The following is a 25,761-nucleotide window of genomic DNA, read 5'->3' as shown; positions in this document are numbered from 1 at the left end:
GTTATCGACCACACTCGTAGTTCTGGTAGTTCACATCAACCATTTGGTTATTTTGTCTCAGAGACAAGTCTTATCACACGGTAACGTGATAGAAATATGACTATGTGATATGCTCCTAATCCATGGCAATCAGGAATCTCGTAGTCATCAAATAGATGTATAACTGAACAAGAGGAAAAATATCTCACCTAAGGCGAAATATTCCGAGAGAAGAGTACTTAGACTTTGAGAGGAACGACCATAGTATATATTCTTCAAGATAGGCATAAGTACTTTAGTTTTGCGTTTTAAGTTTACAGATCATAGCTCACACGTACATGTACAACATAAAGAGGGGTATATCATATTTATTAAGCCCGGGTGAAGGGTTAAACTCTGTGATTAATCCACTTGGAAAAGGGGCACTGTCTTACTAACTATTTTTGCTCTATTACAATGGGTGCCAGCGGCTTCGCACTCACTTTATGCCGAATCTTGTTGTGCCTATTCAGCGGCTTCAACTTTTTATCCTATATCTTCATTATCGTGTGCATCATCCGACATCCTTATCTTCAAACTATCACCAATTACACCCTGTTCTCGACGGGTGTGGCTCATATTGTATTTCAATTCATGTGCGTCATCTCAATCTTTGAACTGCAGGACATCTGTTCCGTCAGCAAGCCTTTTACTCTTATTGCATTCCTCTACATCGGTATGGTAGCAGTCTTTGCTAATACTGTTCTGGTCACTATAGAAACCTATCTCAAGGTATGCCATCCCTTCTTATACGCCCGCGTCATAACTGGCCGGAAGTGTTTCCTCTTGATCGCCTTGATCTGGGTAATCAGCTTTTGCTTTGCAGCTATAGCTGGAGAAGCTGGAAACAATTTGGAACATGATAAGTATAGAGATTGTCCTTTTTTGGCTGTTCAAGATCACGATAAAACCATCGGCAACATTTTGAACATAGTCCTCGTGCCTTCTTTGGTCATCATCAGTGTCTTAAAGTTTCTAGTGATCCGTACTGCGAGGAAACAAGCCGTTAGGATAGGAGCTTTGGGCGAAAGAGAACCTTCACAACCTCCACACCAACAACCGAACGGTGACATAGTCGAACAGCTCCAACAGAAATTCAAGAATATTCGCAAGAGCACCATTAATCTTACTATCTTTGTCGGAACATACATCTGCGGCTGGGTACCCGTTCTTATCATTTCAAATATCATTTTCTACACTGATCACCCGGTGGGTCTCAATGCATCAGTCATCATTTTTATGGCTGTGGCTAATCTGACATCGGTAGGACCATTGGTCTATACTTTAAGACAGACGGAGTTCTCGCGTCTGCAGAAGCGCTACGTTCAACAAATAAAAGCCTACGTATGTGAACGTTTTGGGGACATACGCAAGGAGGTTCATGTAAACGTTATCCAGACCAAAACAACAACAGAGACCGAGTTTGGCGCCTCCGTGCCTCAGTAATGCCCATTCGCATTACACACGAGCAAAATATTAAATTAGTATCCTGTCTTGCAAAACAGCAATATGGTGTATACTATAGGCAGATCAAGATACCGGACTCACTAAAAAATAGCAAAAGTAATTCCAATACACAAAAAAGACGACTCTTCTCTAGTTTCAAATTACCGACCTGTATCTATATTACCAAGTATTTATAAAGTCTTAGAAAGACTGACTTATAATAGACTGTATGATTTTCTAACAAAACATGAATTGTTGTATGAAAATCAATATGGTTTTGGAAAATTTCATTCAACGGAGTTAGCATTGTTACAATTATTTGAAAGAGTGTCAAATGCCTTAGCTGATCATAAGCAAGTTATTGGAGTATACATGGATCTGAGCAAGGCATTTGACACTCTTGACCATACAATACTTATACGTAAATTGGAATACTATGGATTGAGGGGTGTTGCTATACAATGGTTTAAAAATTATTTAACAACTAGAAAACAATATGTATGGTATGATTCAAATGAATCAGAATTAGAATCTATTACGTGTGGAGTGCCACAAGGGTCAATCCTCGGCCCGTTGTTATTTCTGATATATGTAAATGATATTTATAATTCATCAAATGCACTACAGTATATTTTATTCGCTGATGACACCAATGCATTTTGTTCCAATTCAGATATTCAGATTCTTTTAAGAAATATTAACGCTGAATTACCAAAATTATCAAAATTGTTTAGAAGTAATAAACTGTCTTAATTTAAAGAAAACAAACTATATATATTTCTGATACTATTTCACGTGATATTGGTATTCTCTGTAAATTGAAATATTATGTCCCTTCAAATATCTTGTTTATGTTATATAATTCATTAACACTGCCTTATATTTCATATTGTAACATTGTATGGGCAAATTCGAAAAGCAACGTTGATGCCATTTTACTGTTACAAAAGAAAGCAATGCGTATATGTACTGATTCTTCCTATCGCGACTACACCAATCCCTTGTTTTAAAAACTATAAACTCTAAAAGCTGATGATATAAATATTCTACAAATAGCACTTTTCATGTTTCGCTTACAAAATGGTCTACTACCTTCATACTCCCCCCCCCCCATTATTTAATTTGAATAAAACCATCCACTCTTACTCTACAGGGGAAACTGAAAAAAAAATCCATTTAAGAAATCCAAAAACCGCATTGGCTCTCAAATCGCCGGCCCAGACATCTGGAACTGTCTGCCCATTGTAATAAGAAACCTTAGGACATTGAACTCTTTTGAGAAGGCAGTTGAAACTATGTTATTGTCTAAGTATTGATCCTGTCGTGTGTAATTGTATTGTATTCTAGTTCGTATGAACATTGACTGTATATTCAACAATGATGTGTAATCGTCCATGTAAACTGCATTCAATCAGCAGATGTATGAGATTTATTGTATTATTACCAACGTTCCTTCTCTCCTCTTTCCTTTTCTTCTCTGCAACTCACTCTTTTGTATTGTTATTATTGTATCTAAGTTAAGGGCTGGCACGTCAAGCTACTTTGCTTATTTCTGTAGCCCTCCTGCATCTAATGTATGTTAATTATGCATTCAATATATTTGTTTAATTTCGTTTAGCTGTATAAAATTATATACACTTTCTTAAAATATTGTATCAAACCATATTATGTTCATGAAAATGTATGATGAAAAAAAGAAAAAAGATGCAGAAACCAACAAATCAAATCAAATCAAATCAAATCAAATCAAATCAAATAATCCAGAATTTTGTTATATTTCACTTAAGAAATCGGCTCTTCTTCTACTTTTAAGAGGGTAACATATCTAACAAAGCACAACTTATTTGAAATCAAAGGGTAATGGGTTATTGCCTTTCCCATTGGTTGTTAGAAATGTCCCCCTCCCACCAAATAGTCCTCATCCTTTGCTGTAAGCGAGTTTTGAAGAAATAAAAAGGAAGAAAGGGCGAACATTTTGATATCGTATCAAAATTGTATTAACAGATTGGGAACATTAGGCAATTATAATTAGGCAATTTGGTAGTACACCAGGAACTCGTTTGCTATGTTTGAAAGTAATGCCATCCATGGACGTCGTTAAACCATTGACAGTGGAGATGAGGGGGGGGGGGGTCGGGAGCTTAATGCAGCCATAGGCGTATAAGGCTGGGTACTGGGCTGCAGCCCAGGGTTTTTAAAGATCCAATATTCGGGCAACAATCACCCCAGATTCGGGCAAGAGGTACCCGGTAATTTAATTTTTTTAATTTTACTACAAAAAGTGTGAAAATATTTGCGTGAAAAGTCTTTTTTTTTAAATCATTATTTTTGTTATATTTCCAAAAACAACAATGACTAAAGAATACGGTGGAAGACATATGGAATAATAATTTGATTACACCAGATTTTTTTCACCACCCAAAATTGTGTCGTTTGTATATTCATTTTTTTTGTCCGGAAATCTGACATGGATGGAGATTTTCACCTGCAATACCAGCGGGGTAAAGTGAAACACCAGATTGTCAGATTTTCCATACAAAAAAAAATTGAAATTTAATTTTGTTGTTGAAAGGTTTAAACGAGGTCCGATACAAGAGAAGTAATCGGAGATCTGTCACATCCCATTCCTTCAGCAACACAGTGACAGGGAAGGCAACAAATATTCCAATCTTTAAATTGGGGAAACATCCACCTGCAGCACAACGCATTTATCATGCAACAGCTTTAAGAACACGATCATATTCCGATAGGCATATTTGTTTATTGCTCCTCAAATTTACAGGTTCTTTTGTTGCTTGATAACAAGCCTTTAATTTTGTCAGAAAGAAAATTTATATAAAGTTTCAATGAAATAGAGATACAATGAGAAAACCAATCTTAATCTGACAACGTTCAATAGCGAAACTAATTAGGAGGCTCAATACAATTATCAAACGTGTCATTTGCTTGTGGCCTCGTGACGATGAAACAACTTTATAATTCATCTGGTTGTGTACCATGTCATAACAGAGAGCGTGAGCGATACTCTTTCGAATAATGGCATGATCGTTCAATTATGAGGAAAGTGAAGTTTTTGATTGTAGCACAGTTTGATGGTGACACGATATGATGACACACGGAGCGCTGATTCCGAAGGCGGAAGGATTATAAATTGAAAGGTTTACTTTTTACATGTTCGGGAAACACTTGACAAGGAAGCAACGAAAGAGCATTTTGCAGATAGGTTGTTGTAAATTATGGACAACTTAAGAACATAGCCACGGTTTGTGCTCTGATGCATCATATTGATTGAGCCCGAGCGTAGGATTATATAACTCTGTAATTAATCATTTTGGAAAAAGGGCACTAATCCCGGTGTTTTATTTTCGCTCTGCTACAATGGATGCCAGAGAATTCGCACTCACTTTATGCCGAATCTTGTTGTGCCTATTCAGCGGCTTCAACTTTTTATCCTATATCTTCATTATCGTGTGCATCATCCGACATCCTATTCTTCAAACTATCACCAATTACACCCTGTTCTCGACGGGTGTGGCTCATATTGTTTTTCAATTCATTTGCGTCATCTCAATTTTTGAAATGAAGGACATCTGTTCTGTCAGCAGCCCTTTTATTTATCTAGCATTTATCTACGTCAGTATGGTAGCTGTTTTTGCTAATACTGTTCTAGTCACTATAGAAACCTATCTCAAGGTATGCCATCCCTTCTTATACGCCCGCGTCATAACTGACCGGAAGTGTTTCCTCTTGATTGCCTTGATCTGGGTAATCATCTTTTGCTCTGGAGCCATAGTTGGAAAAGCTGGACATAATTTAAAAGATGAGAACTATGAAAATTGTCCTTTTGCCGCTATTATAGAACATGGTAAAACCTTCGGCAACATGTTGAACATAGTTCTCGTGCCCTCTTTGGTCATCATCAGTGTCTTAAAGTTTCTAGTGATCCGTACTGCGAGAAAACACGCCGGTAGGATAGGAGCTTTGGGCGCAAGAGATCCTCCCCAGCAACTACAACCAAACAGTGACATAGTCGAACAACTACAACAGAAATTCAAGAACATTCGCAAGAGCACCATTAATCTTGCTATCTTTGTTGGAACATACTTCTGTGGTTGGGTACCCTTTTTTATCATTACAAATATCAATTTCTACTCTGGTAACCCGGTGGGTCTCAATGCATCCGTCATCATTTTTATGGTTGTGGCTAATCTGACATCGGTAGGACCATTGGTCTATACGTTAAGACAGACAGAGTTCTCCCGTCTGCAGAAGCGCTACGTCCAACAAATAAAAGCCTACGTACGTGGACATTTAGGAGACATACGCAAGGAGGTTCAGGTAAACGTTATCAAGACCAAACCAACAACAGAGACCGAGTTTGGCGCATCCGTGCCTCAGTAATGCCCATTCGCATTGCAACGAGCCGTCATTCGCCTGACGTAGAACTTCGACGGAGGTTGCCAAGGTCTTTGCCGCTCCATATGAGTTTGACATCGTACAAAAATGGATTGCAGAATATATAGTGCATTGGATTACTGGCGGATAGGCTCATTGCCATCGGGGTTGATGAGCTCAGGTGAAACGCATCCTTTATGCCGCCTCATGCGCAACAAGATGAAGAACAATTCTTGGTTGTTATTGAACAAAATCGGTCAAACACTGTTCTAAAAATGTTTGAAGAAATTTAATATGTCAATATTTCCTAAATGTATATAACATGAATGAATATTCAAAGAATTCATGTGAACTGAGAGGGCAATGTGCATTACAAAAGTTGTATTATTATTATGACATTCGCAACCCAAACTAAAGGACACACCAATTGGCAGTATAAAAACAAAACAGGGATATCAAAGATATTGAAATTCAAACATTTCTTTTGGGTTTATAAAAAACATGGATGGTTAGTCCGTTTTTAGTGAATTACCCTATAATATATTACGAAGATTGTGTCTCTATCCATGTTAACCCATTAATGCATTGAAATGATCTGGAAAAAATCTGGAGTACGTGAGAGAAATTTAATTTCAATAATTTAAAAACTTCATGTTAAATTGAAGGATTAATAAAATAAGTCACTTTTGCACTAAAACTGTGAATATGTAAGATTTTGTTGTTTGAAGGAGTAATTTATACCCTTATTGTGCATACCGGAATTAAATATTTTAATGATGTATTCTTCAATGTATTATCTTTCAACTGAAACAAAATTTAAAAAATAAATCACAAAAAAAAAGAGTTTTGGCGCACTTTGGTTCCTCTCTGGCCCACTGTGCGGCTTTAAGAACACGATCAGATTTCGAATAGGTATATTTATTTATTGCTCCCCCTAATTACAAGTACTTTTTGTTGCTTGATAACAAGCCTTTAATTTTGTCAAAAAGAAAATCTATATAAAGTTTCAATGAAAAAGAGATAAAATGAGAAAACCCATCTTAATCTGATAACGTTCATTATAAGCGAAGCTAATTAGGAGGCTCAATACAGTTATTAAACCTGTCATTGCTTGTGGCCTCGTGACGTGAAATAATATTATAATTCATCTAGTTGTTTGCCATATCATTTTAATATAACAGAAAGCGCGAGCGATACTCGTTCGAAAAATGGCATGATCGTTCACTGTAAAAAAGAATTTGTTCATTGGTAATTTTTACGTATTTTTTCCATGTAGAATTTACTTGAAAACATTAGTTTTGCCACTTACGCACTAAATTTAAGTCTTGCTAACTCAAACTTTCAATTTAGTAGAACATACGTGGAATATTTAAGTAAAATCAAATACATAAGAACTTTAAGTAATTTCAGCTTGTATTAATTAAGTAATTTTAACTCAAAATCAGAAATTATACGTATTACTCAAACAATTTATGTTGATTATTCTTATCTTTTTAAAGTAAGGACCGATGCAGTGCGTAATAGAAATATTTACATAATTTATGAATATTCATTAAGACCAAATTAAACTCTTTTTTAAATAAAACAATTCTTTTTTGTGGTTGAATGAAAATTTAAGGACTTTAAAACATTTACTAATTCATTTAACATGGCTAAGCAAAGACAAGACAATTTTTAATTGTTACCCAGTTCAAAACAAATCAAAACTTGATATTTCAGGAAATTGTCAACCAATTTTCCTTTTAAGATGCTACGATCAAGTACATATAAAATTTGGAGCCTTTCAATATGTGTCGAATTGAAGCGTATGTAATAATTTGTGATGGTGGTAGATATATATACGGTTAAATCTTAAAGAGAAGTAGTGTTAGTGATTAGTGATTAATCTTAAATAGAAGTAGTGAATGATTAGTGGATGTTACTTGTTAGATTAGATGGGTACCAAATCGTGCAATATGTAATCCTATCATAGCTTTTTTTTAATTATCTTAAATGATTACAATACTTAAATTATTTACGTTAATGTAACTCGATTTAACTGAGTAAAAATTTATTCAGCAAAATAGGTAAATTCTACTAAAGATGCCGTAGGTAATATTTACTTAATAAAAATAAGGCAATTCTTTTCCTCAATTTTATTGAGTTATTTCGACTATTATTTTTTTACAGTGTTCAATTATGAGGAGAGTGAAGACTTTGATCGTAGCGCAGTTTGGTGTTGACACAATGGGATGACACACGGAGCGCTGACTTTTAAGGCGGAAGGATTAACTGAACGGTTGATCATTCACATGTTCATGATCATACACTCGAAAAGGAAACAGCGAAAAAGAGCAATTTTGCAGATAGGTCGTTGTAAATTATGGACAACTTAAGAAAATAGCAACGGTTTGTGCTCTGATGCTATGGGACGTTAGGCCTATGGGCCACATTTGTTGCTGACAAACTCTGCTTTCAGGTAGTTCACATGAACTATTAAATTATTTTGTCACAGAGACAACTCTAATCAAACAGGAACGTGATACCAATATGATTATGTGATATGCTCCAAATCCATCGTAATCAGGAATCTCTCAGTCATCAAATGCATTTTTAACTCAACATGAGGAAGAATACTTTTCCTAATGCGAAGTATTCCGAGGGAGAAGTTAATTAGACTTTGAGAGGAACGACAACAGTATATATTCTTCAAAATAGGCATAAGTACTTTTGTTTTGCTTTTTGAGTGTAAAGACCATGACTCACATTAACAAGTGAAAGAAGGGTACATCGTATTGTCTAAGCCCGGGTGTAGGATTATATAACTCTGTGATTAATCCATTTGGAAAAAAGGCACTGTCTTACTAATACCGCTGTTTTATTTTCTCTCTGGTAGAATGGAAATACTCACCTTTTGCAGAATCTTGTTGTGCCTATTCAGCGGCTTTAACCTTTTATCCTATATCTTCATTGTCGTGTGCATCATCCGACATCCTAGTCTTCAAACTACCACCAATTACACCCTGTTCTCGACGGGTGTGGCGCATATTGTATTTCAATTCATGTGCCTCATCTTCATCTTTAAAATGGAGGACTTCTGTTCCTTCGGCAGCCCTTTGACTTTTCTAGCATTCCTCTTCATCGGTATGGTAGCTGTCTTTGCTAATACTGTTCTGGTCACTATAGAAACCTATCTCAAGGTATGCCATCCCTTCTTATACGCCCGCGTCGTAACTGACCGGAAGTGTTTCCTCTTGATTGCCTTGATCTGGGTAATCAGCTTTTGCTCTGGAGCTATGGCTGGAACAGCTGTAAATGGAAATGGAAATGATAATGATGAACGGTGTCCTTTTGCGGCTGTAATTGAAGATCACGGTAGAATCCTCGGCATCATTTTGAACATAACCCTCGTGCCTTCTTTAGTTATCATCAGTGTCTTAAAGTTTCTGGTAATCCGTACTGCGAGGAAACAAGCCATGAGGATAGGAGCTTTGGACGTAAGAGAACCTCCACAACCTCCACAACCTCCACACCAACAACCGAACGATGACATGGTCGAACAACTCCAACATAAAATCAAGAACATTCGGAAGAGCACCATCAATCTTGCTATCTTTGTCGGAACATACATATGTGGCTGGGTACCCATTCTGCTCATTTCAAATATCTCTTTCTACACTAATAAGTCGGTCGGTATTCATGCCCCAGTCATCATTTTTCTGGTTGTGGCTAATCTGACATCTGTAGGACCATTGGTCTATACTTTAAGACAGACGGAGTTCTCACGTCTGCAGAAGCGCTACGTACAACAAATAAAAGCCTACGTATGTGGACATTTCGGAGACATACGTATAAGGATCCAGGTAAACGTTATCAAGACCAAACCAACAACAGAGACTGAGTTTGGCGAATCCGTGCCTCAGTAATGCCCATTTGCATTGCATACGAGCCGTCATTCGCCTGACGTAGAACTTCGACGGAGGTTGCCAAGGTCTTTGCCGCTCCATATGAGTTTGACATCGTACAAAAATGGATTGCAGAATATATAGTGCATTGGATTACTGGCGGATAGGCTCATTGCCATCGGGGTTGATGAGCTCAGGTGAAACGCATCCTATATGCCGCCTCATGCGCAACAAGATGAAGAACAATTCTTGGTTGTTATTGAACAAAATCGGGGCAAACACTGTTCTTAAAATGTTTTGAAGAAATTATATCATGTCAATATTTCCTATATGTATAAAATATAAATGAATGGTCAAAGAATTTATGGGAACTGTGGGGCAAAGTGCATTCGAAAACAAGTCGGTACTTTATGCTTGCATTCGCATCTAATGTTCAATCTTAAGGGAGTTTACAAACATCATACCTTGCATATTATATTTTCAATTAGATTTAGATAACTTTTGATTGTGCGTCCATTGAATGGACCTTATTTTCAGCGTCATTATCCATTGGAAAATAATACATAGTCGAGTAAAATCAATGTTGACTATGAAACATGAAGATAACTGTTGAATTATAATGTAAAGTATATATATGGAAACTTTTTTCAAAAACCTATTGCAGAAACGTGTATACAACTGGCTGTCGCTGTGAAACTATGGTCACATCAAATACTAATACGAATGGTGTTCTTATTAGCTATTAATAATATTTCCTACTCTATTATTTCTCATTCTAGTAGCATCCTGATTTAAAAACCCATATATTTTCATTAGAAGTGTCGACTAACCTGAAAACACTAAATATTCTTTTTCTTTGGCTGCCAGAGAGACAAAAAACAGGAGCGCCTAAGGTTTTTCAATGTAGCCCGCATCCATTAACTTATTCTTTTAGTATTGTGCTGCAATATGTGCCATTAATATGACACAACGCTAACAACCCAGTCACAGCAACAAACCGATAACAGACGGTTTAGTCGATTAGGAGCCGGTTTGGTGGTTGACTACGGTGTAATGGCTGTACTCTATTCATTATGACCAACGTACATTTATGGAATGGAATTATTGCTAAATCATCCAGTGCATAATGCTCTAATGGATAAGACGAAAAGCTTAATGCATTAGAAGGGTACATAATTTTATTGCATGCCAAAGTAGTTGATTATCAAAGACAGAGAGAGAGAGTGGGAGAGAGAGAAGGGGGTGAGATAGAGGGAGTGTGAGAATTAGAGAGAGAGAGAGGGGGGAGAGAGAGAGAGAGAGAGGGGGGGGGGGCAGATGGAGTAAAAGCGGAGGGACCCACGTTCGTATTCATTAAACTTCGTGAGCTTTTTTGCTTTGAGCTATTATGATGAAGCCATTTCTACCCTTAAAATTGGTAATGAAATTTACTACCAGGAACTAATTTTTGTTTGCGTAGATACTTATCAATATTCGTTACTTGCATAAATCATTTGTTCTACTACATTTTTATTTGATACTGTTTAGTTTATAAACAGTATTTTAAGTTTGGATATTTGAGTGGAAAAATAAATGAATCAAATCAAATCAAATCAACTAAAAACGAATAATGAAATACAACTATTCGACCGATCATTAATTTGCTTGTGACCTCGTGTCGAGAAAGTAATATTATAATTAATGTAGTTGTTTGTCATCTAATTTTGGGCATTAGCACGAGCGATGGGTCGTTCGAAAAGTGGCATGATCACTCAATTATGAGGAAAGTGATTATTTTGATTGCAGCACAGTTTGATGGTGACACGATAGGATGACACACAGAGCGCTGACTTTAAAGGCGGAAGGATCAACTGAACTGTTTACTCTTTACATGTTCGGGATTCACTTGGAAAGGAAGCACCGAAAGAATACTTTTGCAGATAGGTCGCTGTAAATTATGGACAACTTAAGAACATATCCACGGTTTGTGCTCTGATGCATCATATTGATTAAGCCCGAGCGTAGGATTATATAACTCTGTAAAAAATCATTTTGGAAAAAGGGCACTAATCCCGGTGTTTTATTTTCGCTCTGCTACAATGGATGCCAGAGAATTCGCACTCACTTTATGCCGAATCTTGTTGTGCCTATTCAGCGGCTTCAACTTTTTATCCTATATCTTCATTATCGTGTGCATCATCCGACATCCTATTCTTCAAACTATCACCAATTACACCCTGTTCTCGACGGGTGTGGCTCATATTGTTTTTCAATTCATTTGCGTCATCTCAATTTTTGAAATGAAGGACATCTGTTCTGTCAGCAGCCCTTTTATTTATCTAGCATTTATCTACGTCAGTATGGTAGCTGTTTTTGCTAATACTGTTCTGGTCACTATAGAAACCTATCTAAAGGTATGCCATCCCTTCTTATACGCCCGCGTCATTACTGACCGGAAGTGTTTCCTCTTGATCGCCTTGATCTGGGCAATCATCTTTTGCTCTGGAGCCATAGTTGGAAAAGCTGGACATAATTTAAAAGATGAGAACTATGAAAATTGTCCTTTTGCCGCTATTATAGAACATGGTAAAACCTTCGGCAACATGTTGAACATAGTTCTCGTGCCCTCTTTGGTCATCATCAGTGTCTTAAAGTTTCTGGTGATCCGTACTGCGAGAAAACACGCCGGTAGGATAGGAGCTTTGGGCGCAAGAGATCCTCCCCAGCAACTACAACCAAACAGTGACATAGTCGAACAACTACAACAGAAATTCAAGAACATTCGCAAGAGCACCATTAATCTTGCTATCTTTGTTGGAACATACTTCTGTGGTTGGGTACCCTTTTTTATCATTACAAATATCAATTTCTACTCTGGTAACCCGGTGGGTCTCAATGCATCCGTCATCATTTTTATGGTTGTGGCTAATCTGACATCGGTAGGACCATTGGTCTATACGTTAAGACAGACAGAGTTCTCCCGTCTGCAGAAGCGCTACGTCCAACAAATAAAAGCCTACGTACGTGGACATTTAGGAGACATACGCAAGGAGGTTCAGGTAAACGTTATCAAGACCAAACCAACAACAGAGACCGAGTTTGGCGCATCCGTGCCTCAGTAATGCCCATTCGCATTGCAACGAGCCGTCATTCACCTGACGTAGAACTTCGACGGAGGCTGCCAAGGTCTTTGCCGCTCCATATGAGTTTGACATCGTACAGAAATGGATTGCAGAATATATAGTGCACATTGGATTACTGGCGGATAGGCTAATTGCCATCGGGGTTGATGAGCTCGGGTGAATCGCATCCTATATGCCGCCTCATGCGCAACAAGATGAAGAACAATTCTTGGTTGTTATTGAACAAAATCGGTCAAACACTGTTCTAAAAATGTTTGAAGAAATTTAACATGTCAATATTTCCTAAATGTATATAACATAAATGAATATTCAAAGAACTCATGTGAACTGAGAGGGCAATGTGCATTACAAAAGTTGTATTATTATTATGACATTCGCAACCCAAACTAAAGGACACAACAATTGGCAGTATAAAAACAAAACAGGGATATCAAAGATATTGAAATTTAAACATTTCTTTTGGGTTTATAAAAAACATGGATGGTTAGTCCGTTTTTAGTGAATTACCCTACAATATATTACGAAGATTGTGTTTCTATCCATGTAAACCCATTAATGCAGTGAAATGAACTATCTGGAGTACGTGAGAGAAATTTCATTTCAATAACTTAAAAACTTCATGTTAAATTGAAGGATTTATAAAATAAGTCACTATTGCACTAAAACTGTGAATATGTAAGATTTTGTTGTTTGAAGGAGTAATTTATACCCTTATTGTGCATACCGAAATTAAATATTTTAATGATGTATTCTTCAATGTATTATCTTTCGACTGAAACAAAATTTTAAAAATAAATCACAAAAAAAGAGTTTTGGCGCACTTTGGTTCCTCCTGGCCCACTGTGCGGCTTTAAGAACACGATCAGATTCTGAATAGGCATATTTATTTATTGCTCCCCCTAATTACAAGTACTTTTTGTTGCTTGATAACAAGTCTTTAATTTTGTCAAAAAGAAAATCTATATAAAGTTTCAATGAAAGAGAGATAACATGAGAAAACCCATCTTAATCTGATAACGTTCATTATAATCGAAGCTAATTAGGAGGCTCAATACAGTTATTAAACCTGTCATTGCTTGTGGCCTCGTGACCTGAAATAATATTATAATTCATCTAGCTGTTTGCCATATCATTTTGATATAACAGAAAGCGCGAGCGATACTCGTTCGAAAAATGGCATGATCGTTCAATTATGAGGAGAGTGAAGACTTTGATCGTAGCGCAGTTTGGTGTTGACACAATGGGATGACACACGGAGCGCTGACTTTTAAGGCGGAAGGATTAATTGAACGGTTGACCATTCACATGTTCATGATACACTCGATAAGGAAGCAGCGAAAAAGAGCAATTTTGCAGATAGGTCGTTGTAAATTATGGACAACTTAAGAACATAGCCACGTTTTGTGCATTGATGCTAAGGGACGTTATGGGCCACATTTTTTGCTGACAAACTCTGCTTTCAGGTAGTTCACATGAACTATTAAATTATTTTGTCACAGAGACAACTCTAATCAAACAGGAACGTGATAACAATATGATTATGTGATATGCTCCAAATCCATCGTAATCAGGAATCTCTCTTTTAACTCAACATGAGGAAGAATACTTTTCCTAATGCGAAGTATTCCGAGGGAGAAGTTAATTAGACTTTGAGAGGAACGACGACAGTATATATTCTTCAAAATAGGCATAAGTACTTTTGTTTTGCTTTTTGAGTGTAAAGACCATGACTCACATTAACAAGTGAAAGAAGGGTACATCGTAATGTCTAAGCCCGGGTGTAGGATTATATAAAAAAAAAGGCACTGTCTTACTAATCCCGGTGTTTTATTTTCTCTCTGGTAGAATGGAAATACTCACCTTTTGCCGAACCTTGTTGTGCCTATTCAGCGGCTTCAACCTTTTATCCTATATGTTCATTGTCGTGTGCATCATCCGACATCCTAGTCTTCAAACTATCACCAATTACACCCTGTTCTCGACGGGTATGGCGCATATTGTATTTCAATTCATGTGCCTCATCTTCATCTTTAAAATGGAGGACTTCTGTTCCTTCGGCAGCCCTTTGACTTTTCTAGCATTCCTCTTCATCGGTATGGTAGCTGTCTTTGCTAATACTGTTCTGGTCACTATAGAAACCTATCTGAAGGTATGCCATCCCTTCTTATACGCCCGCGTCGTAACTGACCGGAAGTGCTTCATCTTGATCGCCTTGATCTGGGTAATCAGCTTTTGCTCTGGAGCTATGGCTGGAACAGCTGTAAATGGAAATGGAAATGATAATGATGAACGGTGTCCTTTTGCGGCTGTAATTGAAGATCACGGTAGAATCCTCGGCATCATTTTGAACATAACCCTCGTGCCTTCTTTAGTTATCATCAGTGTCTTAAAGTTTCTGGTAATCCGTACTGCGAGGAAACAAGCCATGAGGATAGGAGCTTTGGACGTAAGAGAACCTCCACAACCTCCACAACCTCCACACCAACAACCGAACGATGACATGGTCGAACAACTCCAACATAAAATCAAGAACATTCGGAAGAGCACCATCAATCTTGCTATCTTTGTCGGAACATACATATGTGGCTGGGTACCCATTCTGCTCATTTCAAATATCTCTTTCTACACTAATAAGTCGATCGGTATTCATGCCCCAGTCATCATTTTTCTGGTTGTGGCTAATCTGACATCTGTAGGACCATTGGTCTATACTTTAAGACAGACGGAGTTCTCACGTCTGCAGAAGCGCTACGTACAACAAATAAAAGCCTACGTATGTGGACATTTCGGAGACATACGTATAAGGATCCAGGTAAACGTTATCAAGACCAAACCAACAACAGAGACTGAGTTTGGCGAATCCGTGCCTCAGTAATGCCTATTTGCATTGCATACGAGCCGTCATTCGCCTGACGTAGAACTTCGACGGAGGTTGCCAAGGTCTTTGCCGCTCCATATGAGTTTGACATCGTACAAAAATGGATTGCAGAATATATAGTGCATTGGATTACTGGCGGATAGGCTAATTGCCATCGGGGTTGATGAGCTCGTGTGAAACGCATCCTATATGCCGCCTCATGCGCAACAAGATGAAGAACAATTCTTGGTTGAACAAAATCGGGGCAAACACTGTTCTTAAAATGTTTTGAAGAAATTATATCATGTCAATATTTCCTATATGTATAAAATATAAATGAATGGTCAAAGAATTTATGGGAACTGTGGGGCAAAGTGCATTCGAAAACAAGTCGGTACTTTATGCTTGCATTCGCATCTAAAGTCCAATCTTAAGGGAGTTTACAAACATCATACCTTGCATATTATATTTTCAATTAGATTTAGATAACTTTTGATTGTGCGTCCATTGAATGGACCTTATTTTCAGCGTCATTATCCATTGGAAAATAATACATAGTCGAGTAAAATCAATGTTGACTATGAAACATGAAGATAACTGTTGAATTATAATGTAAAGTATATATATGGAAACTTTTTTCAAAAACCTATTGCCTAAACGTGTATACAACTGGCTGTCGCTGTGAAACTATTGTAACATCAAACACTAATACGAATGGTGTTCTTATTAGCTATTAATAATATTTCCTACTCTATCATTTCTCATTCTATTAGCATCTGGATTTAAAAACCCATATATTTTCATCAGAAGTGTCGACTAACCTGAAAACACTAAATATTCTTTTTCTTTGGCTGCCAGAGAGACAAAAAACGGGAGCGCCTAAGGTTTTTCTATGTAGCCCGCATCCATGAGTATTGTGCTGCAATATGTGTCATTAATATGACACAACGCTAACAACCCAGTCACAGCAACAAACCGATAACAGACGGTTCAGTCGATTAGGAGCCGGTTTGGCGGTTGACTATGGTGTAATGGCGGTACTCTATTCATTATGACCAACGTACATTTATGGAATGGAATTATTGCTAAATCATCCAGTGCATAATGCTCTAATGGATAAGACGAAAAGCTTAATGCATTAGAAGGGTATATAATTTTATTGCATGTCAAAGTAGTTGATTATCAAAGACAGAGAGAGAGGGAGAGAGAGAGAAGGGGTGAGATAGAGGGAGTGTGAGAATTAGAGAGAGAGAGAGCGAGAGAGAGAGAGAGAGAGAGAGAGAGGGGGCAGATGGAGTTAAAGCGGAGGGACCCACGTTCGTATTCATTAAACTTCGTGAGCTTTTTTGCTTTGAGCTATTATGATGAAGCCATTTCTACCCTTAAAATTGGTAATGAAATTTACTACCATGAACTAATTTTTGTTTGCGTAGATACTTATCAATATTCGTTACTTGCATAAATCATTTGTTCTACTACATTTTGATTTGATACTGTTTAGTTTATAAACAGTATTTTAAGTTTGGATATTTGAGTGGAAAAATAAATGAATCATATCAAATCAAATCAACTAAAAACAAATAATGGAATACAACTATTCGACCGATCATTAATTTGCTTGTGACCTCGTGTCGAGGAAGTAATATTATAATTAATGTAGTTGTTTGTCATCTAATTTTGGGCATTAGCACGAGCGATGGGTCGTTCGAAAAGTGGCATGATCACTCAATTATGAGGAAAGTGATTATTTTGATTGCAGCACAGTTTGATGGTGGCACGATAGGATGACACACAGAGCGCTGACTTTAAAGGCGGAAGGATTAACTGAACTGTTTACTCTTTACATGTTCGGGATTCACTTGGAAAGGAAGCCCCGAAAGAATACTTTTGCAGATAGGTCGCTGTAAATTACGAACAACTTAAGAACATAGCCACGGTTTGTGCTCTGATGCTAAGGAAGGGGACATTATGGGCCACATTTGTTGCTGACGAACTCTTCTTTCATGTGGTTCATATGAACTATTTAGTTATTTTGTCACAGGGACAACTGTAATCGTACAGGAACGTGATAACAATAAGATTATGTGATATGCTCCAAATCCGTCGTAATCGGGTATGTATAATCGAACAAGTGGAAGAAACCTCGCCAAAGGCGAAGTAATCTGAGGGGAAAATCAATGAGACTTTGAGAGGAACGACCACAGTATATATTCTTCAAAATAGGCATAAGTACTTTTGTTTTGCTTTTTGAGTGTAAAGACCATGACTCACATTAACAAGTGAAAGAAGGGTATATCGTATTGTCTAAGCCCGGGTGTAGGATTATATAACTCTGTGATTAATCCATTTGGAAAAAAGGCACTGTCTTACTAATACCGCTGTTTTTTTCTCTCTGGTAGAATGGGCGTACTCATTTTATACCGAATCTTGTTGTCCTTATTCAGCGGCTTCAACATTTTTTCCTATATCTTCATTGTCGTGTGCATCATCCGACATCCTAGTCTTCAAACTATCACCAATTACACCCTGTTCTCGACGGGTGTGGCTCATATTGTATTTCAATTCATGTGCCTCATCTCAATTTTTAAACAGGACGTCTGTTCCTTCGACAACCCTTTCACTATTTTAGCATTCTTCTACATCGGTATGGTAGCTGTTTTTGCTAATACTGTTCTAGTCACTATAGAAACCTATCTAAAGGTATGCCATCCCTTTTTATACGCCCGCGTCATAACTGGCCGGAAGTGTTTCCTCTTGATCGCCTTGATCTGGGTAATCAGCTTTTGCTCTGGAGCTATGGCTGGAACAGCTGTAAATGGTTTAGAACATGGTAGCAATTATGAAAGATGTCCTTTTGCGGCTGTTATTGAAAATCACGGTACAACCCTCGGCATCATTATAAATATAACCCTCGTGCCTTCTTTGGTCATCATCAGTGTCTTAAAGTTTCTGGTGATCCGTACTGCGAGGGAACAAGCCGGTAGGATAGGACCTTTGGACGCAAGAGAACCTCCACAAAAACAACAGCCAAACGCTGACATAGTCGAACAACTCCAACGGAAATTCAAGAACATTCGCAAGAGCACCATTAATCTTGCTATCTTTGTCGGAACATACTTCTGTGGTTGGGTACCTTTTCTTATCATTTCAAATATCAATTACTACTCTAAGAACCCGGTGGGAAGCCATGCAACATTCATCATTTTTGGGGTAGTGGCTAATCTGACATCGGTTGGACCATTGATCTATACTTTAAGACAGACGGAGTTCTCTCGTCTGCAGAAGCGCTACGTCCAACAAATAAAAGCCTACCTATGTGGACATTTAGGAGACATACGCAAAAAGGTTCAGGTAAACGTAATCCAGTCGAAACCAAGAACAACAGAGACCGAGTTTGGCGCATCCGTGCCTCAGTAATGCCCATTCGCATTGCACACAAGCTGTCATTCGCCTGACGTAGAACTGTGACGGAGGCTGCCGAGGTCTTTGACGCTTCATATGAGGCTGACGTCGCGCAAAAAATGGATCGCAGAATTTATAGTGCATACGATGCGACGGATTACTGGCGTAGAGGGTGTAACGTAGCCGACATGACACCTCATGCGCAACAAGTTGGAGACAAATTCTTGGTTGTCATTGAACAAATGATATCATGTCAATATTTTCTTTATGTAATATATAAATGAATGGTCAAATTATTTATGTCAACTGTGAGGGTAAACTCCCATCTAGACGGACATTACAAACATCATACCAGTTGCAAATTGTATTTTCTATTGGATAGATAACTTGGGATTGTTCGTCCATTATAATGACATTTTTTCAGTATCATTGTCCATTGGATATTGATACACAGTCGAGTAAAATCAATGTTGATAACTGTTGAATTAAACGAAAAGTATGAAAATGAAAACCTTTCTAAAAACCTATCGCAGAAACATGTATACAACTGGTTGTCATCAATTACTAATACGAATGGTTCTAATTAGCTATTAATAATATATCCTCCTCCATCCTTTCTTATTTTATAGTAGCATTCTGATTTGAAAGCCCTTTATCAGAAGTGTCAACTAACCTGCAAACGCTAAATATGCATTTCTTTGGTTGCCATAGAGACAAAAAACTGGAGCACCTAAGGATTTTCTTTGTACCCCGAATCCATTAATTAATTCATAGAGTCCTGTGTTTCGATATATGCCATTAATATGCCACAACGCTAACAACCCAGTCACTGCAACGAACCGATAATAGACGGTTCAAACAATTACATTACCCCCCAATGGCAAAAGTCAGTCGATAAGGAGTAGGTAAGGAGTTGGTTTGGTGGTGTGACAGAGGTGTAATGGCGGTACTCTATTCATTATGACCTACGTACATTTTATGGAATGGAACTACTGCCCATTCATCCATTGCATAATGCTCTAATGGATAAGACGAAAGGCTAAATGTATTACAAGGGTACCTATGGCATATCAAAGTAATTTATTATTAAAGACAGAGAGAGAGAGATAGAGAGAGAGATATATAGAGAGGGGGTGAGATAAATAGAGAGAGAGAGAGAGAGGGGGGGGGGAGTGAGATAGAAATAGAGAGAGAGTGAGAGGGATAGAGGTTACTCTTATCTTTTCACATTGGCTCTCTCCTTCCAACCAAAAAGTCATTATTTATTCCACCTTTCGCCAACCGGCAATGCATTTTCAGGTCTTTGCTGAAAGGACAATGCAAACCACACAACTGAAAAAAATTAACCTAAACATTACAAATTTAAGCCTTGAACTCGTTTTCACTTTCTTTTACTTAAACCGGGCCTAATTAATGATCGAAAAACCTGGCGCTAATCTTATTTCACAGACCTCAACAATTATTCATTTCCGTCACTAAATAAAGATTGTGTACCCTTTATACCTTACACACCAATCACACCAACATGACTGACCAGAGACCGACAAGAAACCGGAAAAACCGAATGGCCAAGAATCGGTACGTTTGGAGTCGATTTGCAGTCGGTTCGAAGGTGTGATTGAGGCATTAGTCACACTGCTAAACCGATTTCAACCCGGTTCCAAACAAACCGATTCTTGTACATCATGGGAAATGTATTATTCCAATTTTGTCTGTTGTGGATCTCGTGTTGGTTTCGTTGTTGTCACTGTGGTATTAGCCCAGAGACCAGTGGTGATTCGATTACAGATCGGGAGGCACTCGTTTTTCTGAAGGTTCAATTTCGAAGGTTCGTAGTTCTAACACACAAATTCCCACATCAGAGAATTCATATTTTCGAAAATGAAGCGGGGTTTATAAATCCGAACATTTGCTGCGTTATCCTGTTTTTTTCTTCCCGTAATTCCGAAAACCGATACAAGTTACATTTTAATTTTCGGAATTATGAAACTTTGGAATTATGAGCCCTGGGAGTGTCGTGGTCGAGTGGTTTAAGGCGCTTGGCTTGGAGATGCGAAGGTCGAGGGTCCAAATCCCGACACTGCACTAATATCCTTGGCAAGATATTAACCTGCACTTGCTACTCTCCACCCAGGTGTAAAATGGGTACCCGATAGGATGCGACCGTCATTGTTGGTCAAACAGTTTGTGAGCGTCATGTGACGCCTGGCTGGAATGCTCCCCAGGGAGTGGAGATTGTGCACACATTGTGTGCGGTTAAGCACTGAATCCAATGACCGGGGTAATAATATATTTGTAAAGCGCTAAGAGGCATTTGTATTAAGCGCTATATAAAAATTAAATATTATTATTATTATTTTCGGAATGAAGAACCCTATTTCTTATCTCGGAAATACGATCCTCATGAATCTTCTGAAAAACATAGATCATAACATCGTGATGTCATCAAGTGTTGATTTCAAAGACAGACTGATAAATATTCATGTCCACCTTTCATTTGATTATCCTAGGGCAACAATAATAATTGGCCTTTATGTGAAAATCTTTCATAACCTGATTGATGTATGCTGTAATATGTTGTACTGTTGTGTAATGTATATAAGGTAAAAATACTCAACATGATAAAATGGAATATGATAGTAAAGTTTGAACATTTTGATTTTATTTAGTGTAAAATACTAACTTATACTGTATACTTCTTTATCATTGATAACATGACTTATCCGTCATCGAAGCTACTATTTTTCTTCTAATGGTTTGTTCTCTAAGTCTTACATATTGTTTTATTTATTCGAATTTCTGTTCAAACTTGCTTTTTACATTTATTCATATTTGAGAGGAATAGCTTCAGTCTTTGTTCAAAGCTATTTTTCGATCTTGCCGTATAAATCATATTTACTTGTTTATAGATTTAAATTTATGCGAGAAATATATCTATCGTGTTGTTTTCGTTATTCGAAATATCCTGTTGTCTAAATTGGTACAAACAATTCTTCAATATATATCTACAATTTAAATCATTTTATTTTGTTCTCCCTAATGTAAGTATTTAATCACCTGTACATATTAAATGTTATCATGCACTTTCAACCGGAGTCTCATCTTTATATTATTACTAGGAAACCCTGCGTTTTTGTTTTGGTAATGATATTGTGTCTTAAAAAAGCTGATTTTCTGAAAAAATTATCTTGCAGAAGATGAAATAAATATATATACATGTAAGTTATATGATGATGTAAGAAAGTCTATATTTCTGCTCGGAGTTCGAGAAAATACATAAAATACAAGAAATACTGATGCTCCGTAGACGAAGAAATAATATTATAAAAATAAATGTTCGCCCTCGGGGCTTTGTTATGATTTTATTTTACTTTGAAAATGGTATTGTTATGCATTAAAATATGCGCATCCAATCCCCATAAATTTCCCTGTGCCTTAGCGCATTTTATGGGCTGGCGAATGTTCATAATTATGGGTGCGCGTGAGGGCGGATGTGTGTGTGTGCGTGTGTGTGTGTGTGTGCGTGTGCGTGTGTGTGTGTGTGCGTGTGTGTGTGTGTGTTAGTATGTATCGGGGGGGGGGGGGCGGGTGGCTGCAGATGGGTTTCATTGGTGTTGGCAAGCATTTTACCAAATGTGTGAGTGAGAGTATATTAGTATATTGATGATGGCTCTTTACCCCTCATACGAGTCCTTAATTCGATTTTTGACCGGTTCTCACATCCTTGGGGAAGGCCTTATATTTTTTTACCCACTAAGGTCATTCATTAGGGTACCTGTGGAAATGATAATTTCATGGCCCTTTTGGTGAGCATTATTATACTGATGAGGAAATTAAAATCACTATAAACTATGTCTTGTGAGTTTTTTGAATGGAAAGAAAAAGACCCACACTTTCTGAAAATCACATGCACCGCATACATAAATGTGTAAATAAGAATCAAACAAAATGTAGTGTGAAAGTGGGGTCCTAACTTTTCAGCTATTAAAACAAAAATATATTGATCATATTTTAGAATGTGAGGTCATTTGAAGAGCAATTTCTATCAGGGACATTATTTTCTTCTAAGATGTTCTTCAACAGTGACATACAAAGAATGAGACAGCTCAGTCCCAATTCAATCCTCTCTTCAACTCAACTAGGTTGACGAATTAATTTATTTGTTAGGAATTGTGTTCTTCTCTTTAAATTTCATACATGATTTGCAATTAGTTTGAAGGCTTACGTTCTTAGCACTTTATTTGGAAAGCAGTTAATTACTGTGACACGATGTGTCTGTCAATATATATAGTTATTAATTTGGATATTAGAGACATTATTCCATCCGCTTTCAATTTTTGCAGTAAGCGATGAATTGTCAATCACGAGCAATTATATGATAATGAAAATGGTATTTTACTGGTAGCATACGGAAATTGCTTTCGCCTTCAAACACGAGTATGTCAAAGTATGATGCGAGAGATAAACGAAAGCTGGAAATTAAAGCTCTTTGCTAATAATTACACCGGGAAATAAATATAGAACCACATGACAAACAAGAAAAAATGAGTCGTTATTTGCAGAAACTCGCTAAGGTTATATTGCCCCACCCTGATCGAGTGAGAATGTGTGGGTAGGAAAGGACATCAAGTTTTATATATTGTCCATACAAATCTATTCAAGAATATTAGATCAAGCTTTGAGTATTGTTCATAATTATAATTTTTTAACGTGACATCATGCTTCAAATATTGCTCATTAAAGTGTATTTAGAAATTTGACGTCATGTTTTAATTTTTTTTCTTCATGTTTTGGTCCCTCCAACAGGCCATTTTATTAAAAATCAATCTCCAAATAACATATTTGAACACTTGTACCAATGAATATCATATAATAGTTCAGAATAAGATACACATAACGAATATCAACCATAATAAGCGATTATTGAAACCGAAGCATATTGATAACAATAATATGATGATAATACTGCATATACAGAAATACATGTTTTAAATATTGTTCATAAAAGGAACTATATTAATGAATATGACATAATTCTTCACATATTATTAATAAAAGCATAAATACTGTTCATAACAAATAATTTGAATATATGGCATCAAGATTTAATATTCATAATACTGCAAATATTGTTCTCAAAATAAATTAACAAATATGGCATCGTGCTTCCAAATAATGTTGGTCATAAAAAAGGTTAAAATACGACGTTGTGTGTGCTACAAATATATTTTGATAGATTGAAAAGCTTTCTATTATGATTGCACTTTGCAGCCAAATGGCTGAATTATATACAATTTAAATTGGCAATAATACATACAAATGTGTTTGATATTTGCACAAAGTATAATATGCAGTATATAACAAAATTCATAACCAATATTACTAGGCAATAACAGACAATGTGTGTTCACAAAACGTCTGATACAAAAAATTCACCGATTGGTCCGCTAAATCCAATAATATCATTCACTGATAGAGAACTCAAACAAACGTGCTGCTGCCTGCCAAGCGCCATTTCCCGTTTATTGTTATATGTTCATAAAATAAACATACGAAACGTGTTGATTTGTTACATACGGACATACTGTCGACGCGGTGCTGTCTGTCTGGGTATCAAATTCCTGTTTTTTAATATTTTCATCATCTTAAAAAAATGTTATCTTGTCATCAACATAATATGGTAGATACTAGATTATGTTTATATAGACAGCCTCCCGCCCGAAATAAGATGGCAGGTGTCTGAATATTTTGCTAATCTCCAAATCCTGGGGGATGTCTGTCGGTTTAGGTCATCAGCCATCCTCACCCGGTATGCCTATTCTTGTAGATGATACCAATTAAATAGATTTCAAGCCTACTTCCTAGCTTTACCTAAAAAAAAATAACCCACCAAACTCAACTGTTTCCCATTTTTCTTAGTTTGATTAGAACAAACGGCTATGTAGGGTTAACTTTGCGCTACGCTTTTTCTTTCTGATCTCGCCTAGTAGACTTCAGAAAATGAATCAGCTACACATTATAGCCCAACTTCAATAGATTCGTTAATCAATTCGTTTAATGAAATCAGTTCAACAGTTGTATGTATTCGGAGCAGGATCGGTAAATGGATTTTGGGGCTAGATTATGAACGTTAATGCCAAATGGTAAAGACTACATTAATGAAAGTGCGTGGTAGCCTTTTTTCCCCTTTCCTTCTATATTTCTTTCTGCCTTTCTTCTCCCCTTTGTAATTTTTGTTATTTCATTCCTTCTTTAATTAGTTTTTTCTTTCTGTCTTTCTTCTCCCTCCATTTAATAATGATAATAATAATGGTGGCTTCTTATATAGCGCACATGTCCGTCAGGTACCCATTTACATCACCTGGGTTGAGTGTGGCAAATGTAGATGAATGTCTTGCCAAATGACATTAGTGCCGCGGCGGGACTCGAACCGCAGACATTAAGATCGACAGTCCGTCGACGTATCCACTCCACCACGACACCTCTATCTCACAGAAGAGTTTCTATTTTCCTATTGAATCTATGCTGAGACTAAAGGTGAATCTTTGGTTAGCCTTGTTTCAGGCTTCATGGTTCTGTAATATGCCAACGAGTGCCAAATTGCCAAATAAAACTCTTAAAACCATCACGTCATTGG

The 25,761-nt window shown here is 37.1% G+C and overlaps 3 protein-coding genes across 3 annotated transcripts; all 3 read left to right on the top strand.

Annotated features, from left to right (window-relative positions):
* Positions 1-435: 435 nt before the first annotated feature.
* LOC756195 (D(5)-like dopamine receptor) lies at positions 436-1,464 on the top strand. The gene has a single exon (XM_001193876.1). The coding sequence runs from the start codon at positions 436-438 to the stop codon at positions 1,462-1,464; it is 1,029 nt and encodes a 342-aa protein (XP_001193876.1).
* A 7,460-nt stretch (positions 1,465-8,924) lies between these two features.
* Positions 8,925-9,764, top strand: LOC756174 (D(5)-like dopamine receptor). Its single transcript, XM_001193790.2, has one exon. It carries the CDS (start codon positions 8,925-8,927, stop codon positions 9,762-9,764), a length of 840 nt encoding a protein of 279 aa, XP_001193790.2.
* Positions 9,765-14,777: 5,013 nt separating this feature from the next.
* Positions 14,778-15,740, top strand: LOC756157 (adenosine receptor A2b-like). Its single transcript, XM_001193721.2, has one exon. The coding sequence runs from the start codon at positions 14,778-14,780 to the stop codon at positions 15,738-15,740; it is 963 nt and encodes a 320-aa protein (XP_001193721.2).
* Positions 15,741-25,761: the final 10,021 nt, after the last annotated feature.

The sequence above is a fragment of the Strongylocentrotus purpuratus genome, unplaced genomic scaffold (genome assembly GCF_000002235.5).
Source record: "Strongylocentrotus purpuratus isolate Spur 01 unplaced genomic scaffold, Spur_5.0 spur5_scaffold_7, whole genome shotgun sequence".
In the NCBI taxonomy this organism is placed as follows: Eukaryota; Metazoa; Echinodermata; class Echinoidea; order Camarodonta; family Strongylocentrotidae; genus Strongylocentrotus; species Strongylocentrotus purpuratus.
This window is presented reverse-complemented; position numbering and strand designations above follow the sequence as displayed.

Bases quoted from the DNA above. Each gene is read 5' to 3' on its own strand.
- LOC756195 (XM_001193876.1), top strand. From the start codon at position 436: ATGGGTGCCAGCGGCTTCGCACTCACTTTATGCCGAATCTTGTTGTGC.
- LOC756174 (XM_001193790.2), top strand. From the start codon at position 8,925: ATGGAGGACTTCTGTTCCTTCGGCAGCCCTTTGACTTTTCTAGCATTC.
- LOC756157 (XM_001193721.2), top strand. From the start codon at position 14,778: ATGTTCATTGTCGTGTGCATCATCCGACATCCTAGTCTTCAAACTATC.